The sequence below is a fragment of the Arachis ipaensis genome, chromosome B4 (assembly GCF_059453495.1).
Source record: "Arachis ipaensis isolate K30076 ecotype BB chromosome B4, ASM5945349v1, whole genome shotgun sequence".
NCBI lineage: Eukaryota > Viridiplantae > Streptophyta > Magnoliopsida > Fabales > Fabaceae > Arachis > Arachis ipaensis.
Window position 1 is genome coordinate 146,058,131 of NC_142439.1, and position 26,312 is coordinate 146,084,442.

At 32.8% G+C, this 26,312-nt stretch overlaps 4 protein-coding genes across 6 annotated transcripts; 1 reads left to right on the forward strand and 3 right to left on the reverse strand.

Annotated features, from left to right (window-relative positions):
- The first annotated feature begins 1,690 nt into the window (after nt 1-1,690).
- LOC107635571 (disease resistance protein RPP13-like) lies at nt 1,691-6,268 on the forward strand. Of its 2 annotated transcripts, XM_016339077.3 has the most exons (5): nt 1,696-2,034; nt 2,142-2,423; nt 2,583-5,381; nt 5,741-5,813; nt 5,943-6,268. In XM_016339077.3, the coding sequence occupies exons 1-4, from the start codon at nt 1,829-1,831 to the stop codon at nt 5,802-5,804; spliced, it is 3,351 nt and encodes a 1,116-aa protein (XP_016194563.2). In that variant the 5' UTR covers nt 1,696-1,828; the 3' UTR covers nt 5,805-5,813; nt 5,943-6,268. The 2 variants fall into 2 exon arrangements, with proteins under 2 accessions (XP_020977838.1, XP_016194563.2); XM_021122179.2 differs by having other exon boundaries at nt 1,691-2,034; nt 5,741-6,268.
- On the reverse strand, nt 6,182-7,934 carry LOC110271371 (F-box/kelch-repeat protein At3g06240-like). The gene is made up of 2 exons (XM_021122182.2): nt 6,732-7,934; nt 6,182-6,472 (listed from the first exon to the last, which is right to left on the reverse strand). Exons 1-2 carry the CDS (start codon nt 7,894-7,896, stop codon nt 6,429-6,431), a joined length of 1,209 nt encoding a protein of 402 aa, XP_020977841.1. The 5' UTR covers nt 7,897-7,934; the 3' UTR covers nt 6,182-6,428.
- A 2,768-nt stretch (nt 7,935-10,702) lies between these two features.
- On the reverse strand, nt 10,703-12,514 carry LOC107635567 (F-box protein CPR1-like). 2 transcript variants are annotated; one of them, XM_021122183.2, is made up of 3 exons: nt 11,959-12,514; nt 11,242-11,865; nt 10,703-11,008 (listed from the first exon to the last, which is right to left on the reverse strand). In XM_021122183.2, exons 1-3 carry the CDS (start codon nt 12,476-12,478, stop codon nt 10,986-10,988), a joined length of 1,167 nt encoding a protein of 388 aa, XP_020977842.1. In that variant the 5' UTR covers nt 12,479-12,514; the 3' UTR covers nt 10,703-10,985. The 2 variants fall into 2 exon arrangements, with proteins under 2 accessions (XP_020977842.1, XP_016194550.1); XM_016339064.3 differs by having other exon boundaries at nt 11,242-12,514.
- Nucleotides 12,515-19,306: 6,792 nt separating this feature from the next.
- On the reverse strand, nt 19,307-21,068 carry LOC110262390 (F-box protein CPR1-like). Its single transcript, XM_088485971.1, has 2 exons — nt 19,832-21,068; nt 19,307-19,594 (listed from the first exon to the last, which is right to left on the reverse strand). Exons 1-2 carry the CDS (start codon nt 21,066-21,068, stop codon nt 19,572-19,574), a joined length of 1,260 nt encoding a protein of 419 aa, XP_088342097.1. The 3' UTR covers nt 19,307-19,571.
- Nucleotides 21,069-26,312: the final 5,244 nt, after the last annotated feature.

Here is a 26,312-nt window from a genome sequence, read left to right on the forward strand (position 1 = left end):
TAAGAATTTTCATAACAATAAAAGTTAATAATCTATGGTTTTAAACCATTCAAATTTAATGCTAGATGACTTGAATTTTTCATCAGTAGTGGATTGATTTTCATGTTGTTTAGTTTTTCTGAAAATATGATTTAACAGTTGGCATAATACTACTTTTATATCCGCAATAATAATAATAATAATAATAATAATAATAATAATAATAATAATAATAATAATCAAAGAAAAAGGATGAAAGAGGAGATAGAAGATATGGATGTATGTATGATTCAGTCATTATTACTATTCTGTCTCTCATTTGTGATACTGTTGCTACTGTTAATATTGGGGAAGAAGAAGTCAAACATGTGTAACCCAAGGTTCAAGTTTTGGAAACTTCACTCCTCTATTAAAGGGTTGAGAGCACAAAGTTTGAGTTCCCATAATTTACCGAATTATTCATTCTTTTCTTTCATGGTTCTCTATTGAATATTCTGTTTTTTCAGTTTAATCTTTCTTTGTTTTAATGGTGAAAGGCATTACTATGACGAATGTAAGAAAAAACCATTGAGTGAAAAAAGGGAGAGAGAGAGAGAGAGTTAGACTTGAAGAAAAGCCTATGTTTATTTCAGGAATTCTTTGTACATTTTACTGTTTCGTTTTCATGATCCCGAGGGAATTTCCTTAGAAGTTGGGTGAGCATTTTGCAATTAAAAGCTAGGGTGAGTTTTTAGTCAAATTTGGCTTGGTAGAAGCTGGATTTGTCCCCGATAGAATTGGGTAGAATTTTAAGAAAATTGGTAAATATAATCTTGTTCAAAAATAGTGAAATTCCATTATTGTTGCGTTAGAGACTGGAGTGAATAGCTGAACCAGGATATATAGTTGTGTTACTTCTCCCTCTCTTCTCTGTTTCTGGTTTTATACTTTAGGAGAAAAAACAAAATAATCTCCTACTTATTATATCCAACTAGACATCACAGCTATATACCTTATGCACAATTCTGTTCTAGCTCCTCCTTTGACAAGAGACAAAATAAAAGAATCTCCTACCTTTCACCCGAAGCAACTCTACATAATCCAAAAATTCTATCAAGTTCTAAGATTACTCAAATAAAGTTAAAAGAGATCTAAATTCAACCTCCTCTTCTCTAAATCATTGATATCCATCATAAACTAAATTTTTTGCAAATTTTCTATAATTACTTTCTTGATTAGTAATATTAACTTGTATTCTAAGAGTACATATTAGCTAAATTCAGCTATTTAACCTTTTTAGCAATTAGACATCAAACTTTTAGACACCATAACAAACACCTGGTCAATAATATAACTTTGAAAGTAGCAAAAAGGTTACATCCAAAAAAGTTGTCATTATGCATTATGCATAGATGGAACCTTAAATACTCGGTAATGAATCCTAGACTGCTTGATCTTGGCGCATAAAAACAGTTAGAAAACGACATTCACACACTATTGTCTGAATTAAGTCATCACATTTACAAAAGGTGGAGAAAAAAAAGAAACTTCGTCAACATGTAGAGGTCCAGACTGTAGTGTAAATAAATATTTTTTCAATCATAATAATGCAACTTGTGCGTAAATAATACATAAAATTACGTAGACACATGAATCATGATGTGCAACTTTGGGATAAAGTAAGGCAATGGAGAATGACTAAAATATTTAGTAAGACTAACGACTTGTGAATGACTTACAACACAAACTCCATTTATGCGACTTTAGAATTTTAACATTGGCAAAAGCTTTTCTATCAAGCATAGTTTCTTAGTTCACTGTTTGAATAACTATGCCATCACAATTGTAAGATCCACTAAAACTTGGTCTCATGGCAGATCATGATGCAGAAACTTCCTCCTCACGTTTCATATATGATGTTTTTCTGAGCTTTAGAGGCTTCACCCGATACGGATTCACTGATCGCCTCTATCATGCTTTGTGTGAGAGAGGAATCACCACCTTCAGAGATGATGAGAACCTCAGAGTTGGTGATAGAATCAGAGATACTCTTCTTGAAGCCATTGAAAGATCCAGGTATCACCTCACTGAAAACTGAAAATAACTAACTGCTTACATCATCATCACCTAACTACTAACAAGTTTAATTAACTAATTAATTTACTCATGGATTATAATAACAGGATGTCTATTGCTGTGCTGTGTAAGGACTATGCTTCTTCCACATGGTGTTTGGATGAACTAGTACAGATCATGAAGTGCTGGAATAATGGAAAACATCAACCAGTTTTGCCAATCTTTTATCAAGTGGAACCATCAGATGTGAGGCGCCAGAGGAACCAATATGAAAAAGACATGATGAAGCATGAAGACAGATATGGCAAAGACTCCCATGATATAAAAGCATGGAGGTCGGCTTTGCGTGAAGTGGCCGATCTAAGTGGAGTGACTTGTACAGTGAAGAGGTGAGTAACCTTTAGTTCATGAAGTAACCTTAATGTTTTAGTGTTAGCTTCTGTTTTCACAGCTTCTTTACAAGATTTTGAGCATTTATAGTAACTTTGCTTCATTTTGTGATGGTGTATGTATGTATTTCTTTATATAAAATGAGGTATTTCTTGCAGCTATGAAGGTGAGATTATCAAGAAAATTGTTCAAGAGGTCTCGGAAAAGCTTCCTCCTGAACCACTATACATTAAGCATCCAATTGGCTTTGATTCTCACTTTGAAGCGGTGGAATCACTTTGGAATATTGAATCTGACAATACCATTTGCCTGCTGGTCATTTATGGAGATGGTAACAAGACCACATTTGTTGGAGAGTTGTTTAACAAGTTCAGGCATCAATTTGAAGCTGCAAGTTTTCTTGACAAAGTATCTGAAAAATCAGCAAGAAGCGGCCTCGAAAATCTCCAAAAGATACTTGTGTATGAGATGGGTGGGCATAAAAGACCTACGCGGGGAAGCACATTAACAGGATCTTCTGATATAAAACAAAGTCTCCGCGGTAAAAGAGTCCTTCTGGTTCTTGATGATGTTGCTACTACAGAACAGTTGCACTCATTGGTAGGAAGAAGTGATTGGTTTCATCCTGGAAGCAGACTTGTTATAACAACAAGAGATGTCAGTTTCCTAAATAATCAAGTGTTAGATGGATTCAAGATTGAGAAATATTGCATTAATGAAGGTGAATTTGAAGGAATGGAAGGTGCTAGATCCAATCAAAAGCAAGATAAGGTCGTTGAGGAAGATATGGTGGGCTTTGTGAATATCTTTAATTGTATAATTGAGCAGTTGAAGGAAAATAAGTCATATCTTAACGTTATCTCCGTGATAGGCATGGGAGGATTGGGTAAGACTACCCTTGTTAAAAATATTTACAACAACAATGAGGTGAAGAAGTTGTTCTCTTATTGTGTGTGGGTTACTGTTTCTAAGGACTACAAAGCCAAGGAGCTTCTTCAAAGCCTTCTACAAGGTTTTGGGTTTTCCATGTCTACTAATGGTGAGGACTATGAAAAGAGCAAGCTCCAAAAGTTCTTAGAGGAGAAGAAGTATTTGATAGTACTTGACGACATATGGGAGCCTGAAGTTTGGGATGAAATAGAATGCTTATTTCCGGATAACAAAAATGGTAGTGCAATAGTGATAACTAGCCGGAATGATGGCGTGGCAAACTATACAAGATCAAAGTCCTACTACCCTCCATTGCTAGATAAAGATGAAAGTTGGAAATTATTCTGCAAAAAGGTGTTTAAGGAAAGGGAGTGTCCCTCTGTTTTAGAACATATGGGTAGATTAATGGTTGAAAAATGTCGAGGTTTACCGCTTGCTATTGTAACCTTAGCAGGAGTTGTTGCTAAGAAGAGGAGAGAAACAGTTGAGTGGATAAGAATCGTGCGCAACGTTCTTTGGTATGTTGACAAAGATGATGGCAGAGTAATAAATGTGTTAAAGCTCAGTTATGACAGTTTACCTCAAAGACTGAAGTCTTGTTTTCTTTTTTTGGGGGTGTATCCCGAAGATTATAAAATTAATGTGAAACGATTGAAACTATTATGGATTGCTGAAGGATTAATACAACTGCCAGAAATAGGAATATCAGATGGTCCAGAAGTAGAAGATATTGCTGAAGAGTACTTGAATGAGTTGGTGGATCGTAGCTTGGTGATGGTGGTAGAAAGAAGGAGTGATGGCGGGGTCAAAAGCTGCTGGATTCATGACCTTCTCCTTGATCTTTGCATATCAGAGAGTAGAGCTGATAAACAAATAGAGATCTGCACGGAGAAGAACATTAGTTCCTTGGGCAATGCTAAATCTTGTAGATTGTCCCTTCGAAAAAATTATATGGTTTCACTTAAGCAGTCCGATCACTTCAGAATCCATTCTTTAATCTGCATCTGGGACGACATCAACTTTGGATGGATACGTCTATCAAGTTTCCCTTTAGCTCGCATTGTGGACCTTGGATATGGTACTCTTCATTCATCAATGGCCCGGGATTTGGAGATGTTTATCTATTTAAGATACTTGAGACTAAGGAAGTGTTTCCACCAATCAGACGAGGTTGTTCCAATCTGCGCCCTTCCAAATCTAGAAACTCTAATTATTGAAAATATTGCTCTCTATGGTCATAAAGATGACTATAGTAATACTTATACTCTCCCACATGAAATATGGAGGCTCAAGAAACTGAGACATCTTGAAGGGAGGCTATGCATGACGAGTAAGACGATTCCAACGGACACCCCCGGAGAAGACTGTTTGCCGAATCTCCAAACCCTCCAAGTTGTCACTCTTGAAGAAGGATTGACAGTATCCTCCATTGTTAATGGAAGATTCCCCAAGCTTAGAAAATTGGGTTTGCGGTGGAATATCAAAAGTAAATATACAGAGCATCAATTATTACAAGGCTTGCATCACCTGGAAAATCTAGAAAAACTAAAACTGGTGGACTTTGAGGAATTACCATTAAAAGCCCGGGAATTTCCTTCCAGTATTGCCAAGATAAACATAATGTTATCAGATGAGGAGCTTCAATGGTTTGGGGAATTCAACTACAGTTGCTTGATTACTCTGGGAGACCTCATCAGCCTCCGTGTTCTGAAAGTAACCATGCAAGGGTTGGGCAGTGGCGACTCTCTTCGCCTTGCTGCTGGAAGCTTCCGAAATCTTGAAGTGCTTCATTTGGCAGAGAAGAATTTCAAAGAATGGATATTAGAGAAAGGTGCAATGCCATCTCTCCAGCATCTGATCATCGAATTCTGCAACTTGAATGAGCTTCCAGAGCAACTGTGGTCCTTGACTAACTTGCAAGTTGTGCATGTTGTTGCCCCAAAGCCAGCATTGAGAAATAGCCTCGAACATGTTAAGCCCAAGAATGGTTGTAAGCTCATCATAGAAACACTCGACCAGTATCTTGGGCAAGTCATTTTTCCTTTTAATATATGGTACTCTGATGTGATATAGTAAGCATGATTTCCTTTTCTAATATGGTAAAAATGTCATACATTTTATTATAATCACCACTACAGTGATTGAGATAAAGTGCAGTTGTATATCTCTCTTTTATAGAGGTTTAATATTACTTTATTTTTATTCAATTCTGTTTTGAATTTGCATTAAGCAAATTCTGAAATATTGCTAGTTGTTCTAGTCTGGTCTATTTGTAATCGATTGAAAGTTTCTTTTACATGTTAGTTTAAGTCTAGCAGGTTGATATAAGAATCTTATTCTTATCTATCAATCTATCTATCTATTAACATCTAAATAATTTATGCAGAAGCATAACTAAGCGGAGCTATCAAGTCCCACCATCAAGCCCAGAATCTCCCACATCCAACTGAAGTGAATAGGTAGAAGCTTTTCAATCTTCTCATATTTTTATTCATTATTTTCTCTCGATGTCTCTGAATTTATATTTCTCAGTAGATATATCCATGAACTAGGCAGAGCTATCAAGTCTAATCACAAGCATATGCCAGGTTTTAACTTCACATTTCAAACATATATGTGGAGAATGGTCCTGCAAGACTATTACATTGTTTCCACCAACCATCAATGCATTGAAGAAAAGGCAATTAGCTATGATGTAAGCTTTTTGGAATCATTTAAACAGAGAAATCAGTATTGAAAGAACCGAATCTAATGTTAGATCAGTCAAAGATAATGCAACAAAGTAAATATTGCACGGTGATAAAACATAAAGAAGCAAATGTAAAACTTCAACTGCATATATAGGGCTATTATATATAATTCAAATTCAAAAGACATTGAATTTAACAAGAGCAAACTCAATTGCATTTTCAAATTTTTGAGTTTTCCCCAATCATAGTTGGAAGGGAAATCATACTTTAAAGTTTAAAGCAAAAGCAGAATAGAACAAGAGTTTTGAGAAGCTTCTTTCCAGCACAACTTGCCAATCCTACACTTCATTTACAACAGAATCAAGTGTCCAAGTTGTTCCCATGTTAGCTCCTAATTCCTCCCTTGTTTAACCTCTTTGTGATTCTGACTGAGTGCATAAAAGACCAACCAGTAAGACTCACCGGATTAGACATGAAAAAAGAAATAATCTTAACCTTAAAGAACCTCAATTGGAGACGTGATAATAAGAAGCTAGACACGGTTTAATGGACTTCAAGGTCACCATCAGTGGTCAAAACTCACCTTTAGTTGCAACTTAATAATCCATCAAGCTCATTTTGTTTCAATCAATCATAACACAAGCACAAATAACAGCAACAAAATGACCCAAAGCACACATTACATACCCTTTTTCCTCTTCTTCTTCTTGATGTTGCTAGGGACTGCCATGAGACAGTCCACATGTACAACGGACCTTATGTGGTTGGAAGGCTCACCATAAAGATATTGAACATGTTTGAGCAGCTCTCCTCTGACATTATATATATAGAACCCTACTTCACCATCTGAAGGATAACATCTTCCAATAATATCCCCATTAGCAGATAAGCACAGAGGCTTAAAGAGTTCAAGAGGAATCTCATACACAGTCCAAGACGACTCCACTTTATATTCTTTCATCACCCATATCTCAGTTGTATTCTCTCCTGCTGTATTCTCTCCATACAAATAGAAGGCTAGGCATCCTCCTAGCAGGACGAGATGGGGTTTAAATAGGTGTTGCCCGCATATCGTGGAGAAACTTCTTTCCTTCAGATCAAAGATAAGAATGTCAATACAGTACTCATAAGTAGACCAATGAATAGCCCCGTTACAGAACAACCCCTTGGGTTTCCAATTATCCCAGTACGATGATTTGGGAAGTGCAGCATCAAGACTAATCCATGAATTGCTTCTCAAATAACACAGATCAAAATGGTTTTCGCCGTCTTTACCCTTATAGGCTACAACTACTACATAATCATCTTGTGACGCATCATACCCAAAGCCATATAGAAGCGCATCATGGAGAAAGCAGAAGACCTTAACAAGACGATCATAAACTCTACCATTTATTACGGCATTAACCATATGAGAGTATGAGATTCTTTTGCAGGAATCAGTGAGTGGATTCCATAAGATAAGAAACTGTGGTTCGCGGTGTAAGAGTACGAACCCTCTGCAGGAACCAAGAAGATGAAAATCAGAAGGTGGCTTCTTCATGAAAGGGAGAGAGAGGGCTATTGCATCAACGCCATCATTATCATCTTGAAGCAGTGCGTCGAGGTCAACTGAGTAAGCGTGAGAATTGTCTTGGAGGAAGAGGCATGTATGAGAGGGTGCGAGAGAGAGGTCAAGATGGGATTTTGCGAAATTGGGATCGGAAATGAGAGTATTCCATAGCTTGGAAACGCACCTGACGCACGCAAGGTGTTTGATGGGAACCCTCAGTAATATTGCTCGTATCAGCTCCGGAGGAAGGAGATCGTTGAAGCTCTTGAGCTTCTTCTTCTCCATGCTGGACTGCTTCATTACTATTGGTCCAATGTTAGGGTTTTTGGCGAGGAAGAAGATTCATATGCCCATTCCATCAATCCGTTTAAAAAGACGAGCATTTTCCCGCGTTTTTTTTCCCCTCTTTTCGGTTCCTAGAAATAAAGCAACTTTGGAAACAGTTATTTTAGAAAAATGAGGAAGCAATTCAATTTTACAGCAACCATAATTTTTTTTCTTTTTTGAGTTATTGTTGATTTTGGTCAAAGGTTTCAACCGATGAACAACAAATCTTAATACAAGGATTAATGTGATTTGATAATAAGCATTTGCTGAATTCAAGTTTACCATCAAAACTTAATAGTAATCAACTTGGGTTGGTCGAGTGATCAACTCACTTGTTTACTTAAGCCAGCATTAGTGATTCGAATCCTGCTTTGTGCATACAGGAATCCATTGACCAGCAACAAACCCTTAAATAGAGTTCCGATTCGCGATGGATTAGTCATTGGCCTGTCGTATTGGGGGATACCGTAGGAATGAAAAAGATCAAAGCTCATTAGTAGTTACAACATACAAGATAGCAATTTTAATTCCTATTGTATGCAAACTCAAATAAATCATAAATTTAACCAAATTTTAATGTTAGTTTGACACAGTGCATTAAAAAAAATTAATTTCTCATTGTGAAGTGAAAGTAGGTAACCAAGCAAGCTCTGAACTAATTGCAAAACATGAGACAATGTTACATTTTCTTTTTCATCTTCTTATCAGATTAATTAATAAACAAACTAGAAAAAAATGTGGATAATGTTGCAGCCTCCTCTGTTTCATGACCCATATCTTTAGTTTGGGCATCATCATTATAAAAATACACCGCTAAATTTCACTTGTCCAAGCACAAATATCTCCGAGAAGCTCATTTTCTTCAAATCAAATTAAAGTAGTCACTAAGAAGGGGCAACATATTTTGGACACATATAGCGTGCGTAGTGTACCTAAACAAACCAGTCATATGAAAAAGTACATAAATCAAAGGGGTGAAATATTAGTAAGGTTGTAAGTTAGGACATTCAATCATATGTTTCAATTTGATGTGATGCTCTTTCTACTTGAGACTAGTGTATAGTATAAGACTAGACCAGCTTTTCTTATATGGCACTAAGTAATGTTCCAAGCTGGAATAACCTAATAAGCTATATGAATATTACATCAAAGTAAGTAATTTGGGACTTGTAATGCAAGCTATCATAACATTTAAGAGAGACAGCAGAAGATGGGAGGTATAATATTAAGAATTTACTTCCATTGTGTAACGGTGAACTCCAACCTTTGGCCAACATAGCATAGTATTCAATCTCTGACTTCCTCAATGGCAGGCAGTTGTTGCCAATGATGATCAATTTTCCTACAAATAATGATCAATTTTCCTACAAACAATAAAATTTTCACAGATTATTTCAAAATTCACAATCATATTTTAACTATTTTAAGCGAAACTCATTCTTGTTCATGATGGTAAATGGAAATGGGCTTCAATTCAAGTTAAATTTGACATAGAATTGTTCCATACATATATAGCTAGGATTTTGGCCTCATAAATTCCCGGATGCCCAAACATTAACCATGCACCTTTATGCATTTAGCTTTTGAATAAAGTTGGAATAGTTTGGTGGTTAGCTCACTAGTTCGTTTAATCAAATGGCCAAGATTCGAATTTCGTTTGTACATGTAACAACCTGTTAGCTAGCGGCAAATTCTTAAATTGAGTTCACTAATCCTCATTTTTGCCTTCTATGGGTAGCAACTAGCAATTCATTGGCTATCAACAGATTTTATCAGTCACATATTGATTATTTGTATGACAGTAAGATAAATCTTATGAGTTATTTCATTGTGATGTACCTAATAATATTACAAAGGATACACATCAACCAAAAATTATTTAAGGTATTGCCAAAGCTAACATCTTAACTGAAAGTATACAATCAATAAGAAAAAGTATATTTATGTATAGCACTCAGCACAATAACGAAGCATACCTCACCACAATACTAGATTGTAGGAAGCAAGACAACTATTAATGATTACCCTAGCATTTGATACTTCAAGTTTCGCCATGAATAGTCAAAACTCACATCTGAATGCAACTTGATGCACAATGCATCTTGCTCAGTACTTTTACATTGATCACAACGTAATAAAACCAACGAGGAATAGTGTAGTGCAAAGAATAGCAGAATAGGACCTATCCTTTTAAAACGTGTTTAAGTAGTTTCAGTAACACCTCTACTATATATCCTTAATGAAGCAGTAAGTTTAATGTAAGAATTTTCATAACAATAAGAATTAATAATCTATGGTTTTAAACCAATCAAATTGAATGTTAGATAACTTAAATTTTTCATAAGCAGTGGATTGATTTTCATGTTGTTAAGTTTTCCTGAGAAAATGATTGGATACTTAAGAAACATCATATGGATTAAGGAATGTGATAGAGTAGAGTCCAAGATGAATTCACATTTCCATATCTGAGTTCTATTATCACCAAAATTGTAGTTTATGAAATACAAGGCTAGGCACCCTCCTAGTATCACATTCACGAGATTGGTCCATATTCTTCTCCTTCTTGTTCTTCATTGGGACAATGAAATCAATAAAGGTCACTTTCATCATAGTATCGTCATGAAATATTTCGTTTAGATCAGAGCAGTAGCGAGCTTCTGCAGGGTCCTTGATGAAGATGAATGAAGGGGTGAGTGCTGAGGAGAAATTTTACAAGAGATTCATTTGACAAATTCACTAGACTCCACACCTAGCATCTCAAGTTTGCAGGAGAAACGTATTATCCCCAAAAGAATCTACAATTAAAACTTCTAGGATTGGATTCATAAGGTTTTGACATGATAAAAGAAAAGTACATTCTGCAATCTGCAAAATAAAGCATCTAAAGTTTTACATAACCAACTAAGAAATAAAACATCTGAAGTTTTGCATAACCAACTAAACTTCATTTGCACTTTTCAAATGTTCTTCTTCCCCATGTGTCAAGCTGTTCACTTGTATGTTGGCTCCTAATTCTCTTTCTTTGTCTGATGCTAACCTTTAGCAACACCAGGTTGTTCAAATTATTCATGGTGAACTTGATGGCCTGCACAAAAAAAAGCTCAGGTAAAAGACAGTTTTAGACACGAAAATAATCTAAACTTCAAAACTGCACCACAAGCCCGGACTACAGGAAGCAAGACAGTGATCAATGATTCCCAAGCATTGATAAATTCAAATTTCAGCATCCAGAAACAAAAGTCACATTTGATTGGAACTTGATGCAAAATGCAATGAAAACTAACAGGTCGTGCAAAGCATAGGAAAATGGTTACATACGGATTTCCTTCTTCATCTTCTTCTTGTTATCCTTATCCTTAATATCACTAGGGAGTGGCAAGAGACTCTCTGTATACACAATAATGGGTTCATGTTTGGGAAGCTGACAACACAGATCTTTAAAATGCTTGAGCAAGTCTCCTCTGACATTATATATGAAGTACCCTGTTTTACCACACGAAGTATAGCCTCTTCCAATAATATCCCTATTACTAGATAAGCACAGAGGCCGGAAGCCCTTGCAAGGAATCTGATAGAGAGTCCAAGATGAGTGCACTTTATATTCTTTCATCACCCATATGTCAGTGTTACGGCAATCATCATTGGGAGAAGACAAGGCTAGGCAGCCTCCGAGTAGGGCAACACTTGGAGAGGAGCCTGACAGTTGTTCCGGCGCAGATATAGTTGAAAAAGTCATTTCCTTGAGATCAAAGATAACAATAGCATCCCTGTAATCTTTAAGATCGAAAGGCACCCAATGAACAGCGTCATTAAAGAACAACCCACCAGAATGCCAGTAATGAAAACCCAAGAGTTTGGGGACTGCAGCATCAAGATTAATCCATGAATTGGTTTTCAAGGAAAAGCAATCCAAATGATATTGTCCTTTGCAATCGCACCAAGCTACAAGAATTAAGTAATCATCCTGTGATGCATCATAACCAAATCCATGCAGATACACATTGTAGGCAATCCTGCCATAGACATGGGGCTTACCAGGATGAACAATATGAGAGTAGGATATTCTTTTGCTGGATCCAGTGAGTGGGTTCCATACCACAAGAAAATGTGGCTGTCCATGGAAGAGAATAAAGCCTCTGCAGGATCCTACTACCAAAAAATAAGAAGGTGGTTTCTTTTGGAAAGGGGGACACACCTCTTTTTGTGATGCATCATTGCCGTCTAAGTAAACCAAGTCAGCCATAGTCTCGTTTTTCATGAAGATGCATGCGTTGGTGGCAGCTGGAGAGTGGTGAAAATGCAATTCCCCAAAGTCAGGATCAGAAATTAGAGAGCACCACAGCTTGGAAACGCACCTGAGGCGAGCGAGATGTCCGATCGGCACCCGCAGAAGGATTATGTGAATCAGGTCAAGAGGGAGGATGTCGTGAATGCTCTTGCTCTTGCCATTCTGATTCTTCTTTTCCATGTTTGATTCCTCTTTTGCTTTGTTCACCGTGTGCTTCAGCTTGTTCTTCTTATCCATGCTTGGATTGCTGAGCTTTTCGCAATTCATATACCATTTTTTAATTTTTAGTAGAAGAAAGGTTTTCTTTAGTTATCACACAAGTGGCGTAACTAGTTGAAATCTGTGTTTAAAAGAATATTTAGAATTTTATTTATGATGTCTTAGGTTAAGAAGATTTAAATTTTAAATTTTAATTTATTTATTTTGTTTTTTTATATTTTTTAAATTAAAAAATAATAAATATATTTAACTGTCTTTGTTTTAGTTTTTTAAATTAATGTTTAAAAAAAATTGAATAAGTAATAATATTTAAAGAATATTTAGTTATATTGTTCTGAATTTTACAAAAATAAAATATATAAATCCTATTTTTAAGGATTTATTTTAAAAAGGGTATAAAATAGTAAAGTTAAATTTATTTAGTATTTTTATTTAATTCATTAACAAATCACTCTAAATTAAACTTTTTAATTCAATATATTTTTCACTCTCATATTCTAATTATTTATTCAATATTTTCTACTTTTATCTTTTACAAAGAAAATACTGTGCAATTAACATCAAAATATTTATACTATAATAAATTAATCAAATAAAAATATTTGAATAAATAATTTTTTTTAACCAATTCCTGAACAACCATAGTTTATTTTCTCTCTTTTTTTTTGTTTTTTTAAAAGATTTTTGTTTTAGTATATTTTGTAATAAAAAACTGTTACATTTTTCATTTTAAATTTTTGTGGTTTAATATACAAGGTGATTAAGTATTAATTTATTTTTGTCTAAGTCAGCCATAATTTACTAGAGAACAAATTAAAACCAACCGCGTTAACAGCATGATTTTAAAAAAAAAAAGTGTATATTTTGTGTATGTAATTGATAAAATAAAATATCTTTAAGTTTTACATAAATGATTTTACTTGTACATTCGCTATCTCATCTTTAGTCATTAAACAGCCAAATAAAATAAAATATAGAAGCAAGCAAATTAAATAATTTTCTCTATTATGATACTTAGATAGAGGTCTAGAAAAAATAGTAAGAGACACAAGATTCATATTAGTGTCCACAACATAGTTTACAATATAGAATTTGTAACAATTTTAAAAGTTGTAAAAGTATATACTCAAGATAGTTAAATTTTTATATTTTATGTGCACATATTTGAGCCCTAAATACACAATTGAAAACCTACATCATAAAAAAATTTATTACATTTAAAAACTAATATTGTAGAGAATATATAAAAATTGACAATTTCATCCAAATATTTTGTCATAACACTCTTACTATCAGAATGTCACACTTCCGGTTGCGTCACTCTGATAACAAGAAGTATTACACGACTTTCGTATACATAATAATAAAATAGGAGCATTTGACTCGAAACCGTATCGCTGTTTTCTTTAAAAATACGGAAATACTTTTTCATGAAAACAAACAAGCATATACATATATACAGAACTTCTTACTCAAGCAACTTACAAATATTTTATATATATGTCATTACAGTCATAAATCATATCCCTCTTACAAGAATTTAGTAATAAAGGCGAGGAAAATCTATTACATATGAATACAAATAGAAACAACATATCTAAGTACTTAACAAAAATTCTGCAAGCTTATTCGCCCGTCCTAAAAAGATAAAATTGTAGGGAGTGACAACCTAATCACATGGTCTTACACTCTTACCACGGGTTTTCAGAATTATCATAAGAATATATTTAAAAAGAAAATTGTTTTCAAGTACAGTGTTCATTGTTTGTCATATGAAACTTTTGAAAATCAACTATTAACTTGCAAAAATCCAAAACTTTTTTAAAGAAATAAGTTAATTATCCAAAATCCAAAGCCTTTCTTTTCTTAGAAGAAGATCTTAAAAGTTTCTTAAACTGTATGAATGACTAACCTGTTTCAAGCATATGTTCATTAAGTTTATGCTAAACTAGCTTGATTTTTCATACTTAACTAAATCTCAATCAAAAACCAATCACGCAATTAATCAACACTATTATCAATTCAGCACCAATACTCAATCTCAAAAGTACCACACCAGAACAAACACAGACAAAACAGACAAGGAAAACACAGGTATAGATAGCAGATACAACAAGTAGCTTAGATAGCAGTTAATAACAGTTAACCAGTTAGGCAAATCAAGACAAATTCAAACCCAAATAAAGCATGCAAATGCATATGATGAATGTTTGTCCTACAGCCAACCCGACATGTCCGGTAGCTAACTCGGACATTGTCCTCTTGAAAACAGGTGAGCAGTACAGAACCACAATCCCCATCTGGTGAGTGGTACACCACCACGATCCCCACAGACGTTTTCAATTGGAAAACAACAAACTCGTGGGCGGTAAACCACCACGATCCCCACGCACAACAATCTTTACCCGGAGCAAGTGGACAATGCCACCGCCTCTTAACCGGTCACATATATCTCAATCAAATTCAAATTCATTTTCAAATCCATTTTCAATATCATTCAACAATCAGACTTTAAAATCAATCCTCATCATCCTTCGTTCCTTAATAGTTAATATCACACCTCCCATTACGTTCATCAATAATTTATATCAAAATATAATTCATTCTTTTCTAAATAAAACAAACTCAAAACGTAATTATTTTCTTAATAACTCAAAATCAAATCATGTAATCCTTAAAATCCAAATCTTTCTAAATAACCACTTAAAACGAAACTTTCAATTTTTTTAAAAATTTCGGCAACATCTCCTTTAAAATTCGAACGTTGCCACCCTTCAAGAATCCCATCCAAAACATTTCTCAAACTCTTTTAAAATCATTTCCAAAATTAGACCAACAGCTATACAGCGGGTCAAAAATCCTTTTCCTTGGCGCGCAACTGTGGCAGCTGCAACCACCACAGCTTCATTCCACTCCCAAGACAACCACAGCAACTCTAATCGTTACATGCAACCTCGAAAACTCAACTCTATCGCAAAAATGCCACAAATTCCTCAACCGCAAATTCCAATGACGGCGGAACCACCTGGCGACCCCTTATCTCTCCACGCGCATCGAAGCAGAGGCACGAACAGCGGCGATGGTGGCTGGGGTTGACGGCGACACAGGGTGACGGCGACGATCCTTCGCGCGGCAGCTCTGGGCAGAACAGCACGTCTTCTTCCTCTCTCACTGGCTTAGTTCACTGTTTTCATTTAATTGCAAATTTCATTTGGCCACATTGGGTTAATCAAAGCATTTTCTCTCATTTTATTGTTTAGGACAGACTTCGCTCTTTGTTTCAAAAGGTTACTTTATTTGTATCTATTATCTAATTACTGTCATGTCCTATACCACCAAATAAGAAACTACCGTTAACTTGTTTCATCCATCATATAAAAAATAATTAGCATACAGCATACCTATAGCTTCTTTATGACATTTTGATGTGATGTAGTAAACATAATTTGTTTTTTAATATGGTAAAATGTTACATTTTAGTATTTTTATTATAATCACCAATATAGTCATTAAGACCAAGTGAAATTTTTTAATTAGTTGTTGTATATCATTCTTTAGTAGCGATTTATTGTTGCTTTACTCCTATTCAGTTCTGTTTTGAGTTTGCATTATGCATATTCTGAAATATTGCTAGTTACTCTAGTCTGATCTATCTGTCTTGGATTGATAGTTTCTTTTACATATTAGTTTAAGTGTAGCAGGTTGATGTAAGAATGTAAAATACAAATCCTTAGTAACTGACTTATAGCAATCTGATCAAGAATAACTTTTTGGTTTTAAAGATATTGTTATTATGATGATGAAGAAAATAGATAGAAAGCTCATCAAAAACAATTTTGTGATTTCAAAGAAGCAGACAGGGCAAGTGCACATAGTGGATTCGCCACCAAAATAGTGTTGTCGCTTACAAGCCCAAGATGTTACATATGTGAAGGATTGAAGAGAGATATTCTTAGATGGGATATGCGAGTCTAGGGTGAACGCGGATCGGATCAGATCCAATATCCACAGTTTTAAAGCTTGGATCCGGTCCGATCCAATCCGCAAATGTGCGGATCGGATTCACAAAAATATTTTTAAAAGCTTATTTTTATTAAAAAAATATTAATAAAATTTAATTTTTTATTCTTTTAAATATGTTTACTCTTAAAATAATATTAAACATACATTTCTTAAATAATAAATTAAAATAATATAGCATATATGATAATTATTAGTTGAAATAAAATATAAAAGAATATTTTTTTATTTATTTCTTTATTTTTGCGGATATGCGGATCGAATATACGAATATCTACACAAAATCGCAATCCGATCCGATAGCCTTGTGAATTGGATCCATATCCGCAATTTTTAGATCGAATTCGGATAAATACCGCTGATATGCGGATCGGATCCGATCCATGAACACCCCTACATGCGAGAGTAAACCGGAGAGCCGTTCTATTTGGATGTTGTGAGGTTGGATCTTGGATATAATGGTGTTTGTTTGGTTTTATGTGTGATGTATTTTTTAAGGGAGCTACTCAAATGAAGATGCAAAAAACATCTTTTTATGAAGATGCTTTGTATAAAAGTGTGATTTATTGATTTGGCCACACTTCAAATAAAAACAACACTTTTATAACATATCAAAATCTAACCCTACACTCCATCATCTAAGGGTCAAAAAGAAAAATCATCACATGAAGACAATTATAATATCTTCATGGGAGTACCCACCATTTTTTAAAACACTTACTCAAATGAAGATGCTAAAAATATCTTTTTATAAAGATACTTGTGTTAAAAGTGTAATTTATTTATTTAGTCACACTTTAAATAAAGGTAACACTTTTATAACATATCAAAGTGAAACTCTGTAATTCAATACAAAATAAGTATATTTACATGAAGAGAATTATAAAATTTTTATTGTAATATCTACTATTTTTTTAATCGCCTTAGTTCATATAAAAGGAGTACGCTTTTTTCTCTTTATGTTTCTTAGAGGTTTTTTTTATCGAGATTCCTCTTATATGTGTATCCTGTTGGTGAGTGGCATGATAATGGTGAGTTTAATTTTGTTTTGAGATTTCGTTAATAGTTACCTGTTTAAGCTTGTATAGCTTCGTAGTTTCAGAGTAAAGCTTTACTAAACTATCAAATTAAAGAAAAAAAAAAGAAAAGAAAAGAAAATTGAAGGTAAAAATGCAATCTTTTTATCAACAAGCTAAATGCACTATAGGTTATAGCATTTAACTCTACCATTTCTGAGAATTGATTTTTAACGATCCATTTTTCCTTGACTTATAATCAAGATGATTATATGCTTATATTTATGTATTTACATGCAGAAAAATAGAATTTAATGAGCCAATACAGCTCACTCTTAAAGCAAAAAAACTGAATTAGTAAATTGATAAATTTCAAGGTGGAATTCACATGTTAAATCTCGTAGTAAAGTGTAATATTGTGTGTATACATTGTACGACCTATTACACTCTTTCTATCGACCACCAACGCATGAAGAAAAGGCGATTAGCAATATAAGCTTTTTAGAATCATTTAAACAGAGCAGTTAGTATTCAAAGAACCGAATCTAATGATAGATCAGTGAAAGATAATGCAACAAAGAAAATATTGTACAGCTATAAAACATAAAGAAGTAAATGTAAAACTTCAACTGCATTCATAATCTAAGAAATATTATTTTACTATTATATATAATTAAAAGACATATTGAATTTAACAAGAGGGAACTCAATTGCATTTTCAAATGTTTGAGTCTTTCCCAAACATAGTTGGAAGAAAATCATATTTTAAAGTAAAAGAAAAATAGAACAAGAGTTTTGAGATGCTTCTTTCCAGCTCAACTTGCAAACCTACACTTTATTTACAACAGAATCAAGTGTCCAAGTTGTTAGGGTTTTTGGCGAGGAAAAAGATTCATATGCCTATTCCATCAATTCGGTTAAAAAGACGAGCATTTTCCCGCGTTTTTTTGTTCTCTTTTCAGTTCCTAGAAATAATGCAACCTTGGAATCGGTTATTTGGAAGTAATTTTCAGCAACCATAAATTTTTTTTATTTTTTATTTTTTTTGAGTTACTGCTGATTTTGGTCAAAGGTTTCAACCAATGAACAACAAATCTTAATTCAAGGATTAATGTGATTTCTTAATAAGCATTTGCCGTCAAGTTCACCATCAAAGCTCATTAGTAGTTACAAGATAGTAAATTTTAATTCTCATTGTACGAAGATTCACGGATCTTTTCATCATGCATCACAATGCAAGTAAAAGTTGATAAAAATAAAAGCTTAGCTTGTTTCTTTTGTCTTAAGACTTCTAGTGTTGACAATAGTAAAAACCAGTTTAGTCAAGGAAAAAAAATTTTGATTATATTTTTAGCGGTTCAACTAGATTAGAATAATTTAAAAAATTTAAAATAAACACATCCAAATAAATAGTCTCATGAAGGAAAAGTCATGTTCAACAAACAAAACCATAGTAAAATTGATAATCAAACTAATAAAGCTTAACCAAACTTTCAGATCGGAAAAGATATTCAATTCAACTAACAAATCATTCAAAAAAGAAAAAGTTTGTCACACCTAAACAGAGAAAATCATAATTCCAATCCAGCAAACAAAAATAACACTCCATTCATATGTTCGTCATGTAGTTCTTCTACCTGAGCAACCGAATAATAGTATCGTCATGAAATATTTCGTTTAGATCAGAGCAGTAGCGAGCTTCTGCAGGGTCCTTGATGAAGACGAATGAAGGGGTGAGTGCTGAGGAGAAATTTTACAAGAGATTCATTTGACAAATTCACTAGACTCTACACCTAGCATCTCAAGTTTGCAGGAGAAACGTATTATCCCTAAAAGAATCTACAATTAAAACTTCTAGATTGGATTCATAAGGTTTTGACATGATAAAAGAAAAGTACAATATGCAATCTGCAAAATAAAGCATCTAAAGTTTTACATAACCAACTAAGAAATAAAACATCTAAATTTTTGCATAACCAACTAAACTTCATTTGCACTTTTCAAATGTTCTTCTTCCCCATGTGTCAAGCTCTTCACTTGTATGTTGGCTCCTAATTCTCTTTCTTTGTCTGATGCTAACCTTTAGCAACACCAGGTTGTTCAAATTATTCATGGTGAACTTGATGGCCTGCAAAAAAAAAAAAGCTCAGGTAAAAGACAAAGTTTTAGACATGAAAATAATCTAAACTTCAAAACTGCACCACAAGCCCGGACTACAGGAAGCAAGACAGTGATCAATGATTCCCAAGCATTGATAAATTCAAATTTCAGCATCCAGAAACAAAAGTCACATTTGATTGGAACTTGATGCAAAATGCAATGAAAACTAACAGGTCGTGCAAAGCATAGGAAAATGGTTACATACGGATTTCCTTCTTCATCTTGTTCTTGTTATCCTTATCCTTAATGTCACTAGGGAGTGGCAAGAGACTCTCTGTATACACAATAATGGGTTCACGTCTCGGAAGCTGACAACACAGATCTTTAAAATGCTTGAGCAGGTCTCCTCTCACATTATATATGAAGTACCCTGTTTTACCACATGAAGTATAACCTCTTCCAATAATATCCTTATTACTAGATAAGCACAGAGGCCGGAAGTACTTGCAAGGAATCTGATAGAGAGTCCAAGATGAGTGCACTTTATATTCTTTCATCACCCATATGTCAGTGTTATAGCAATCATCCTTGCAAGAATACAAGGATAGGCAGCCTCCGAGTAGGGCAAGACATGTATAAGAGCTTGACAGTTGTTCCGGCGCAGATATAGTTGAAAAAGTCATTTCCACGAGATCAAAGATAATAATAGCATCCCTGTAATCTTTAAGATCGAAAGGCACCCAATGAACAGCGCCATTAAAGAACAACCCACCAGAATGCCAGCAAAGAAAACCCAAGCGATTGGGGACAGCAGCATCAAGATTAATCCATGAATTGGTTCTCAAGGAAAAGCAATCCAAATGATATTGTAATTCGCAATCGCACCAAGCTACAAGAAGTAAGTAATCATCCTGTGATGCATCATAACCAAATCCATGCAGATACACACCGTAGGCAATCCTGCCATAGACAGGGGACTTACTACGATGAACAATATGAGAGTAGGATATTCTTTTGCTGGATCCAGTGAGTGGGTTCCATACCACAAGAAAATGTGGGTCTCGATGGAAGAGAATAAAGCCTCTGCAGGATCCTACGACCAAAAAAACAGAAGGTGGTTTCTTTCGGAAAGGGGGACACACCTCTTTTTGTGATGCATCATTGTCGTCTAAGTAGACCAAGTCAGCCATAGTGTCGTTTTTCATGAAGAAGCATGCGTTGGTGGCAGCGGGAGAATGGTGAAAATGCAATTCCGCAAAGTCACGATTAGAAATTAGAGAGCACCAGAGCTTGGAAACGCACCTGAGGCGAGCGAGATGTCTGATCGGCACCCGCAGAAGGATTATGTGAATCAGGTCAAGAGGGAGGATGTGGTGAATGCTCTTGCTCTTGCCATTCTGATGCTTCTTTTCCATGCTTGATTCCTCTTTTGCTTTGTTCACCGTGTGCTTCAGCTTCTTCTTCTTATCCATCCTTGGATTGCTGAGCTTTTCGCAATTCATATACCAATTTTTAATTTTTACCGGAAGAAAGGTTTGTTTTAGTTACCACATAAGTGCGGTAACCAATTGAAATCTGTGTTTAAAAGAATATTTAGGATTTTATTTATAATATGTTAGGTTAAGAAGATTTAAATTTAAAATTTTGAATTTTAATTTGGTTATTCTAATTTTTTAAAATTTTTTAAATTAAAAAAATAATAAATATATTTAATTGTGTCTGTTTTAGTTTTTTTAAATTAATATTTAAAAAAATTAAATAAATAACAATATTTAGTTATATTATTCTAAATTTTACAAAAATAAAATATATAAATTCTATTTTTAAGGATTCATTTTGAAAAGGGTATAAAATAGTAAAGTTAAATTTATTTAGTATTCTTATTTAGTTCATTAACAAATCACTCTAAATTAAACTTTTTAATTCAATATATTTTGGTTCATCCTTAAACGTTCCTTGTTAAGTATGGAGTGCTGCACACCTTGTGAATTCGTAAATCTGAACTCTTCATTTATTATATTTTATTTGAATGGTCTGAATTTAAAAAGGTAACATGTTAATCAGGTTAATCATTTTTTGATAAGTTTTAGATTTTTTTTGTAAGTCTCAGATATTGGGCTGAAGTTCAAAATAAAAAAAATAGTATATAAATATTAAAAACAAATGTCTGTCAAAAAAATTATTGGACTTTAGAATTAAAATAAATAATACATAAAAAATAAGTTAAAAATTCATGTACTAAATCTAGAAAAAAAGATATATTAGAATCTTAAAAAAAATAATATTAAATATATATTATGTGAAATTTAAATAAATTTTGTTTTGTGTGAAATAAAATTATAATATTAAATATAAACACAATGCTAAAAAATTTTGTGTTATATATATATATATATATATATTATGTATATAATATTAAAATTTAAATAAATTTTGTTTTATGTGAAATAAAATTATAATATTAAATATAAACACAATGATAAAAAATTTTGTGTTATATAGATATAATTTTATTTTGTGAGAAACAAAATTAAAACATTAAATATAAACAGAATGATGAAAGATTTTATATTATACTAATTTAATTAAAAAAACATATATACAACGTAAAAAGCAAACAAACATATAATAATTTTATTTTGTGCGAAACAAAAATTTATATAAGTTTTTATTAACAATTTTTTTATTGAAATATGTCATTTTACTATATTTATAATATATTATTTGGGATAATTATATTATTTTAGTTAATATATATTATTTAAAAAAATATTTAAAATTTATTATTTTGTATTAAGAATATTATTAAAAATATATTATTAGTTTTTCTTAAAATAATACTTTTTTTTCTTTGGTTCAAATACTATGACAATAAATTTTTTTTACGTAACTGCGTCTACTCAATAAATATTATATTCATTTATTTCTATATTGTATGTAAAATAAATAATTAATGTTTAAAAAAGTTAATAAAAAAAAGTATTCTTTTTTTTTACCAACTTTTAGGTGAATATAGAGACTATGTCATTTGAACTATAACTCGTTGGCAAAGAAAAAAATACTCTTAATTATATATTAAATAAAATAATTATTTATTAGGCTCATTCTTAAAAATTTTTCTTAGTTTTATATATGTAATATTTTATACCAATTAGCTTCAAAATTTAATTATTTTTTGAATAAATTAATAAAAATAATACAAATAATTGTTTAAATATAATTATATTTTAATTTTTCATTCTATTACGTACACGTTGAGGATAATTTGAAATAAAAGATAATGGACTTGTTGTAACTGTCATGTATTTTGTGCTTTTATTGCGTTGTCATCTGAGAATCATGGCGCCTTCATGGAGACCGGGTTCTTCTACAGAATCAGTTTTACGTTTGGAGTTAACCAACCAGCAGCGACGACAGACAGCGTCTTCCTTTTCTATGGCAGCAATTTTTTGGACTTTGAAGGTCCATTTATGGTAGATGTGGAATGGGGTGGGTTCAAGAGCATCAAAATCTATGGCTAGACAGAACAATAGTGGCCTGCTAGCAAACAAAACAGTAAAAATGCTTGAAGACATCACATCAACACGGAGGAAGTCGATCAAATTTTTCTGAGTACTTTTCTGGTATAAAGATAGTCATGTGTTAAACGAGCAAATTAGTTTTTTTTGTTAGTGCCGGTTTGTTTGTTCAGTCCATGACAAAAAAAATAACAATAATAAATAAATTTAATTTACCTAATTACTTTTGATAGCAGGTTAACTTTTAAAGAGTGCTACACTCCCTACTTTGTCTAAAGTGCACTAGCTTTTGCCATATATTTTTCACTCTTAAATTCTAATTATTTATTCAATATTTTCTACTTTTATCTTTCACAAAAAAAATACTGTGCAATTAACATTAAAATATTTATACTATAATAAATTAATCAAATAAAAATATTCGAATAAACAATTTTTTTAACCAATTCCTGAACAACCATAGTTTATTTTCTCTCCTTTTTTTTTGTTTTTTTAAAAGTCTTTTGTTTTAGCATATTTTGTAATAAAAAATTATATTACATTTTTCATTTTAAATTTTTGTGGTTTAATATACAAGGTGATTAAGTATTAATTTATTTTTGTCTAAGTCAGCCATAATTTACTAGAGAACAAATTAAAACCAACTGTGTTAACAGCATGATTAAAAAGAAAAGTGTATATTTTGTGTATATAATTGATAAAATAAAATATCTTTAAGTTTTACATAAATAATTTTACTTGTACATTCACTATCTCGTCTTTAGTCATTAAACAGCCAAATAAAAAAAATATGGAAGCAAGCAAATTAAATAATCTTCTTTATTATGATACTTAGATTTAGATAGAGCTCTAGAAAAAACAGGAAAAATAATAAGAGACACAAGACTTATATTAGTGTCCACAACATAGTTTACAATATAGAATTTGTAACAATTTTAAAAGTTGTAAAAGTATATACTCAAGATAGTTAAATTTTTATATTTTATGTGCACATATTTGAGCCCTAAATACACAATTGAAAACCTACATCATAAAAAAATTTATTACATTTAAAAATTAATATTGTAGAGAATATATAAAAATTGACAATTTCATCCAAATATTTTGTCATTATTGTAACATCGTTACTATCAAAATGTCACGCTTCCGATTGCGTCACTCTGATAACAAGAAGTATTACGACGACTTCCGTATACATAATAATAAAATAGGAGTCTTTGACTCGAAACTGTATCGCTGTTTTCTTTAAAAATACGGAAATGCTTTTTCATGAAAACAAACAAGCATATACATATATACAAAACTTCTTACTCAAGCAACTTACAAATATTATATATATATATATATATATATATATATATATACATGTCATTACAGTCACGAATCATATCCCTCTTACAAGAATTTAGTAATAAAGACGAGGAAAATCTATTACATATGAATACAAACAAAAACAACATATCTAAGTACTTAGCAAAAACTCCGCAAGTTTATTCGCCCGTCCTGAAAAGATAAAATTGTAGGGAGTGACAACCTAATCACATAGTCTTACACTCTTACCACGGATTTTCAGAATTGTCATAAGAAGATATTTAGAAAGAAAACTGTTTTCAAGTACAGTGCTCATTGCTTGTCATATGAAACTTTTGAAAATCAACTATTAACTTGCAAAAATCCAAAACTTTTTTTAAGAAATCAGTTAATTATCCAAAATTCAAAGCCTTTCTTTTCTTAGAAGAAGATTTTAAAAGTTTCGTAAACTGTATGAATGACCAACCTATTCAAGCATAGGTTCATTAAGTTTATGCTAAACTAGCTTGATTTTTCATACTTAACTAAACCTTAATCAGAAACCAATCATGCAATTAATCAACACTATCATCAATTCAGCACCAATACTCAATCTCAAAAGTACCACACCAGAACAAACACAGGTAAAACAGACAAGGAAAACACAGGTATAGATAGCAGATACAGCAAGTAGCTTAGATAGCAGTTAATAATAGTTAAGCAGTTAGGCAAACCAAGACAAATTCAAACCCAAATAAAGCATGCAAATGCATATGATGAATGTTTGTCCTACAGCCAACCCGATATGTCCGGTAGCTATCTTGGACATTGTCCTCTTGAAAACAGGTGAGTAGTACAGAACCACAATTCCCATCTGGTGAGTGGTACACCACCACGATCCCCACAAACGTTTTCAATTGGAAAACAACAAATTCGTTGGCGGTAAACCACCATGATCCCCACGCACAACAATCTTTACCCAGAGCAAGTGGACAATGCCACTGCCTCTCAACCGGTCACATATATCTCAATCAAATTCAAATTCATTTTCAAATCCATTTTCAATATCATTCAACAATCAGACTTTAAAATCAATCCTCATTATTCTTCATTCCTTAATGTCGCACCTCCCATTACGTTCATCAATAATTCATATCAAAATATAATTCATTCTTTTTTAAATAAAACAAACTCAAAACATATTTATTTTCTTAATAACTCAAAATCAAATCATGTAATCCTTAAAATCCAAATTTTTCTAAATAACCACTTAAAACGAAACTTTCAATTTTTTTAAAAATTTCGGCAACATCTTTAAAATTCGGACTTTGCCACCCTTCAAGGATCCCATCCAAAACATTTCTCAAACTCTTTTCAAATCATTTCCAAAATTAGACCAATTCCATTATCTCAAGCCATTTCAATTCTAAAAAAATAATTTCCGATAAATCAACAAAACCAATTCAAATGCCGATTCATTTTCAATATCAAATTAACTCCAAAACCAAAAAAACCGCTTTTCATAATAATCAATCAAATCAACTTTCCAAATTCATTTTTATTAGCAACCACACACCACTCAAGCAATAAATAATTCAATCCAGTAAACAACCACATCCATAAGACTCACATAATTACATTAATATATTTTTCATATTAATATCTATTTATAACAATTCTGTAATATAAAATAAATTTAAAAAAAATCCCTACCTCGACCGGTCGAAACCCAACAGCTATACAGCGGGTCAAAAATCCTTTTCCTTGGCCCGCAACTGCAGCAGCTGCAACCACCACAACTTCATTCCACTCCCACGACAACCACAGCAACTCTAATCGTTACATGCAACTTCGAAAACTCAACCCTATCGAAAATATGCCGCAAATTTCTCAACCGCAAATTCCAATGACGGCGGAACCACCTGGCGACCCCTTATC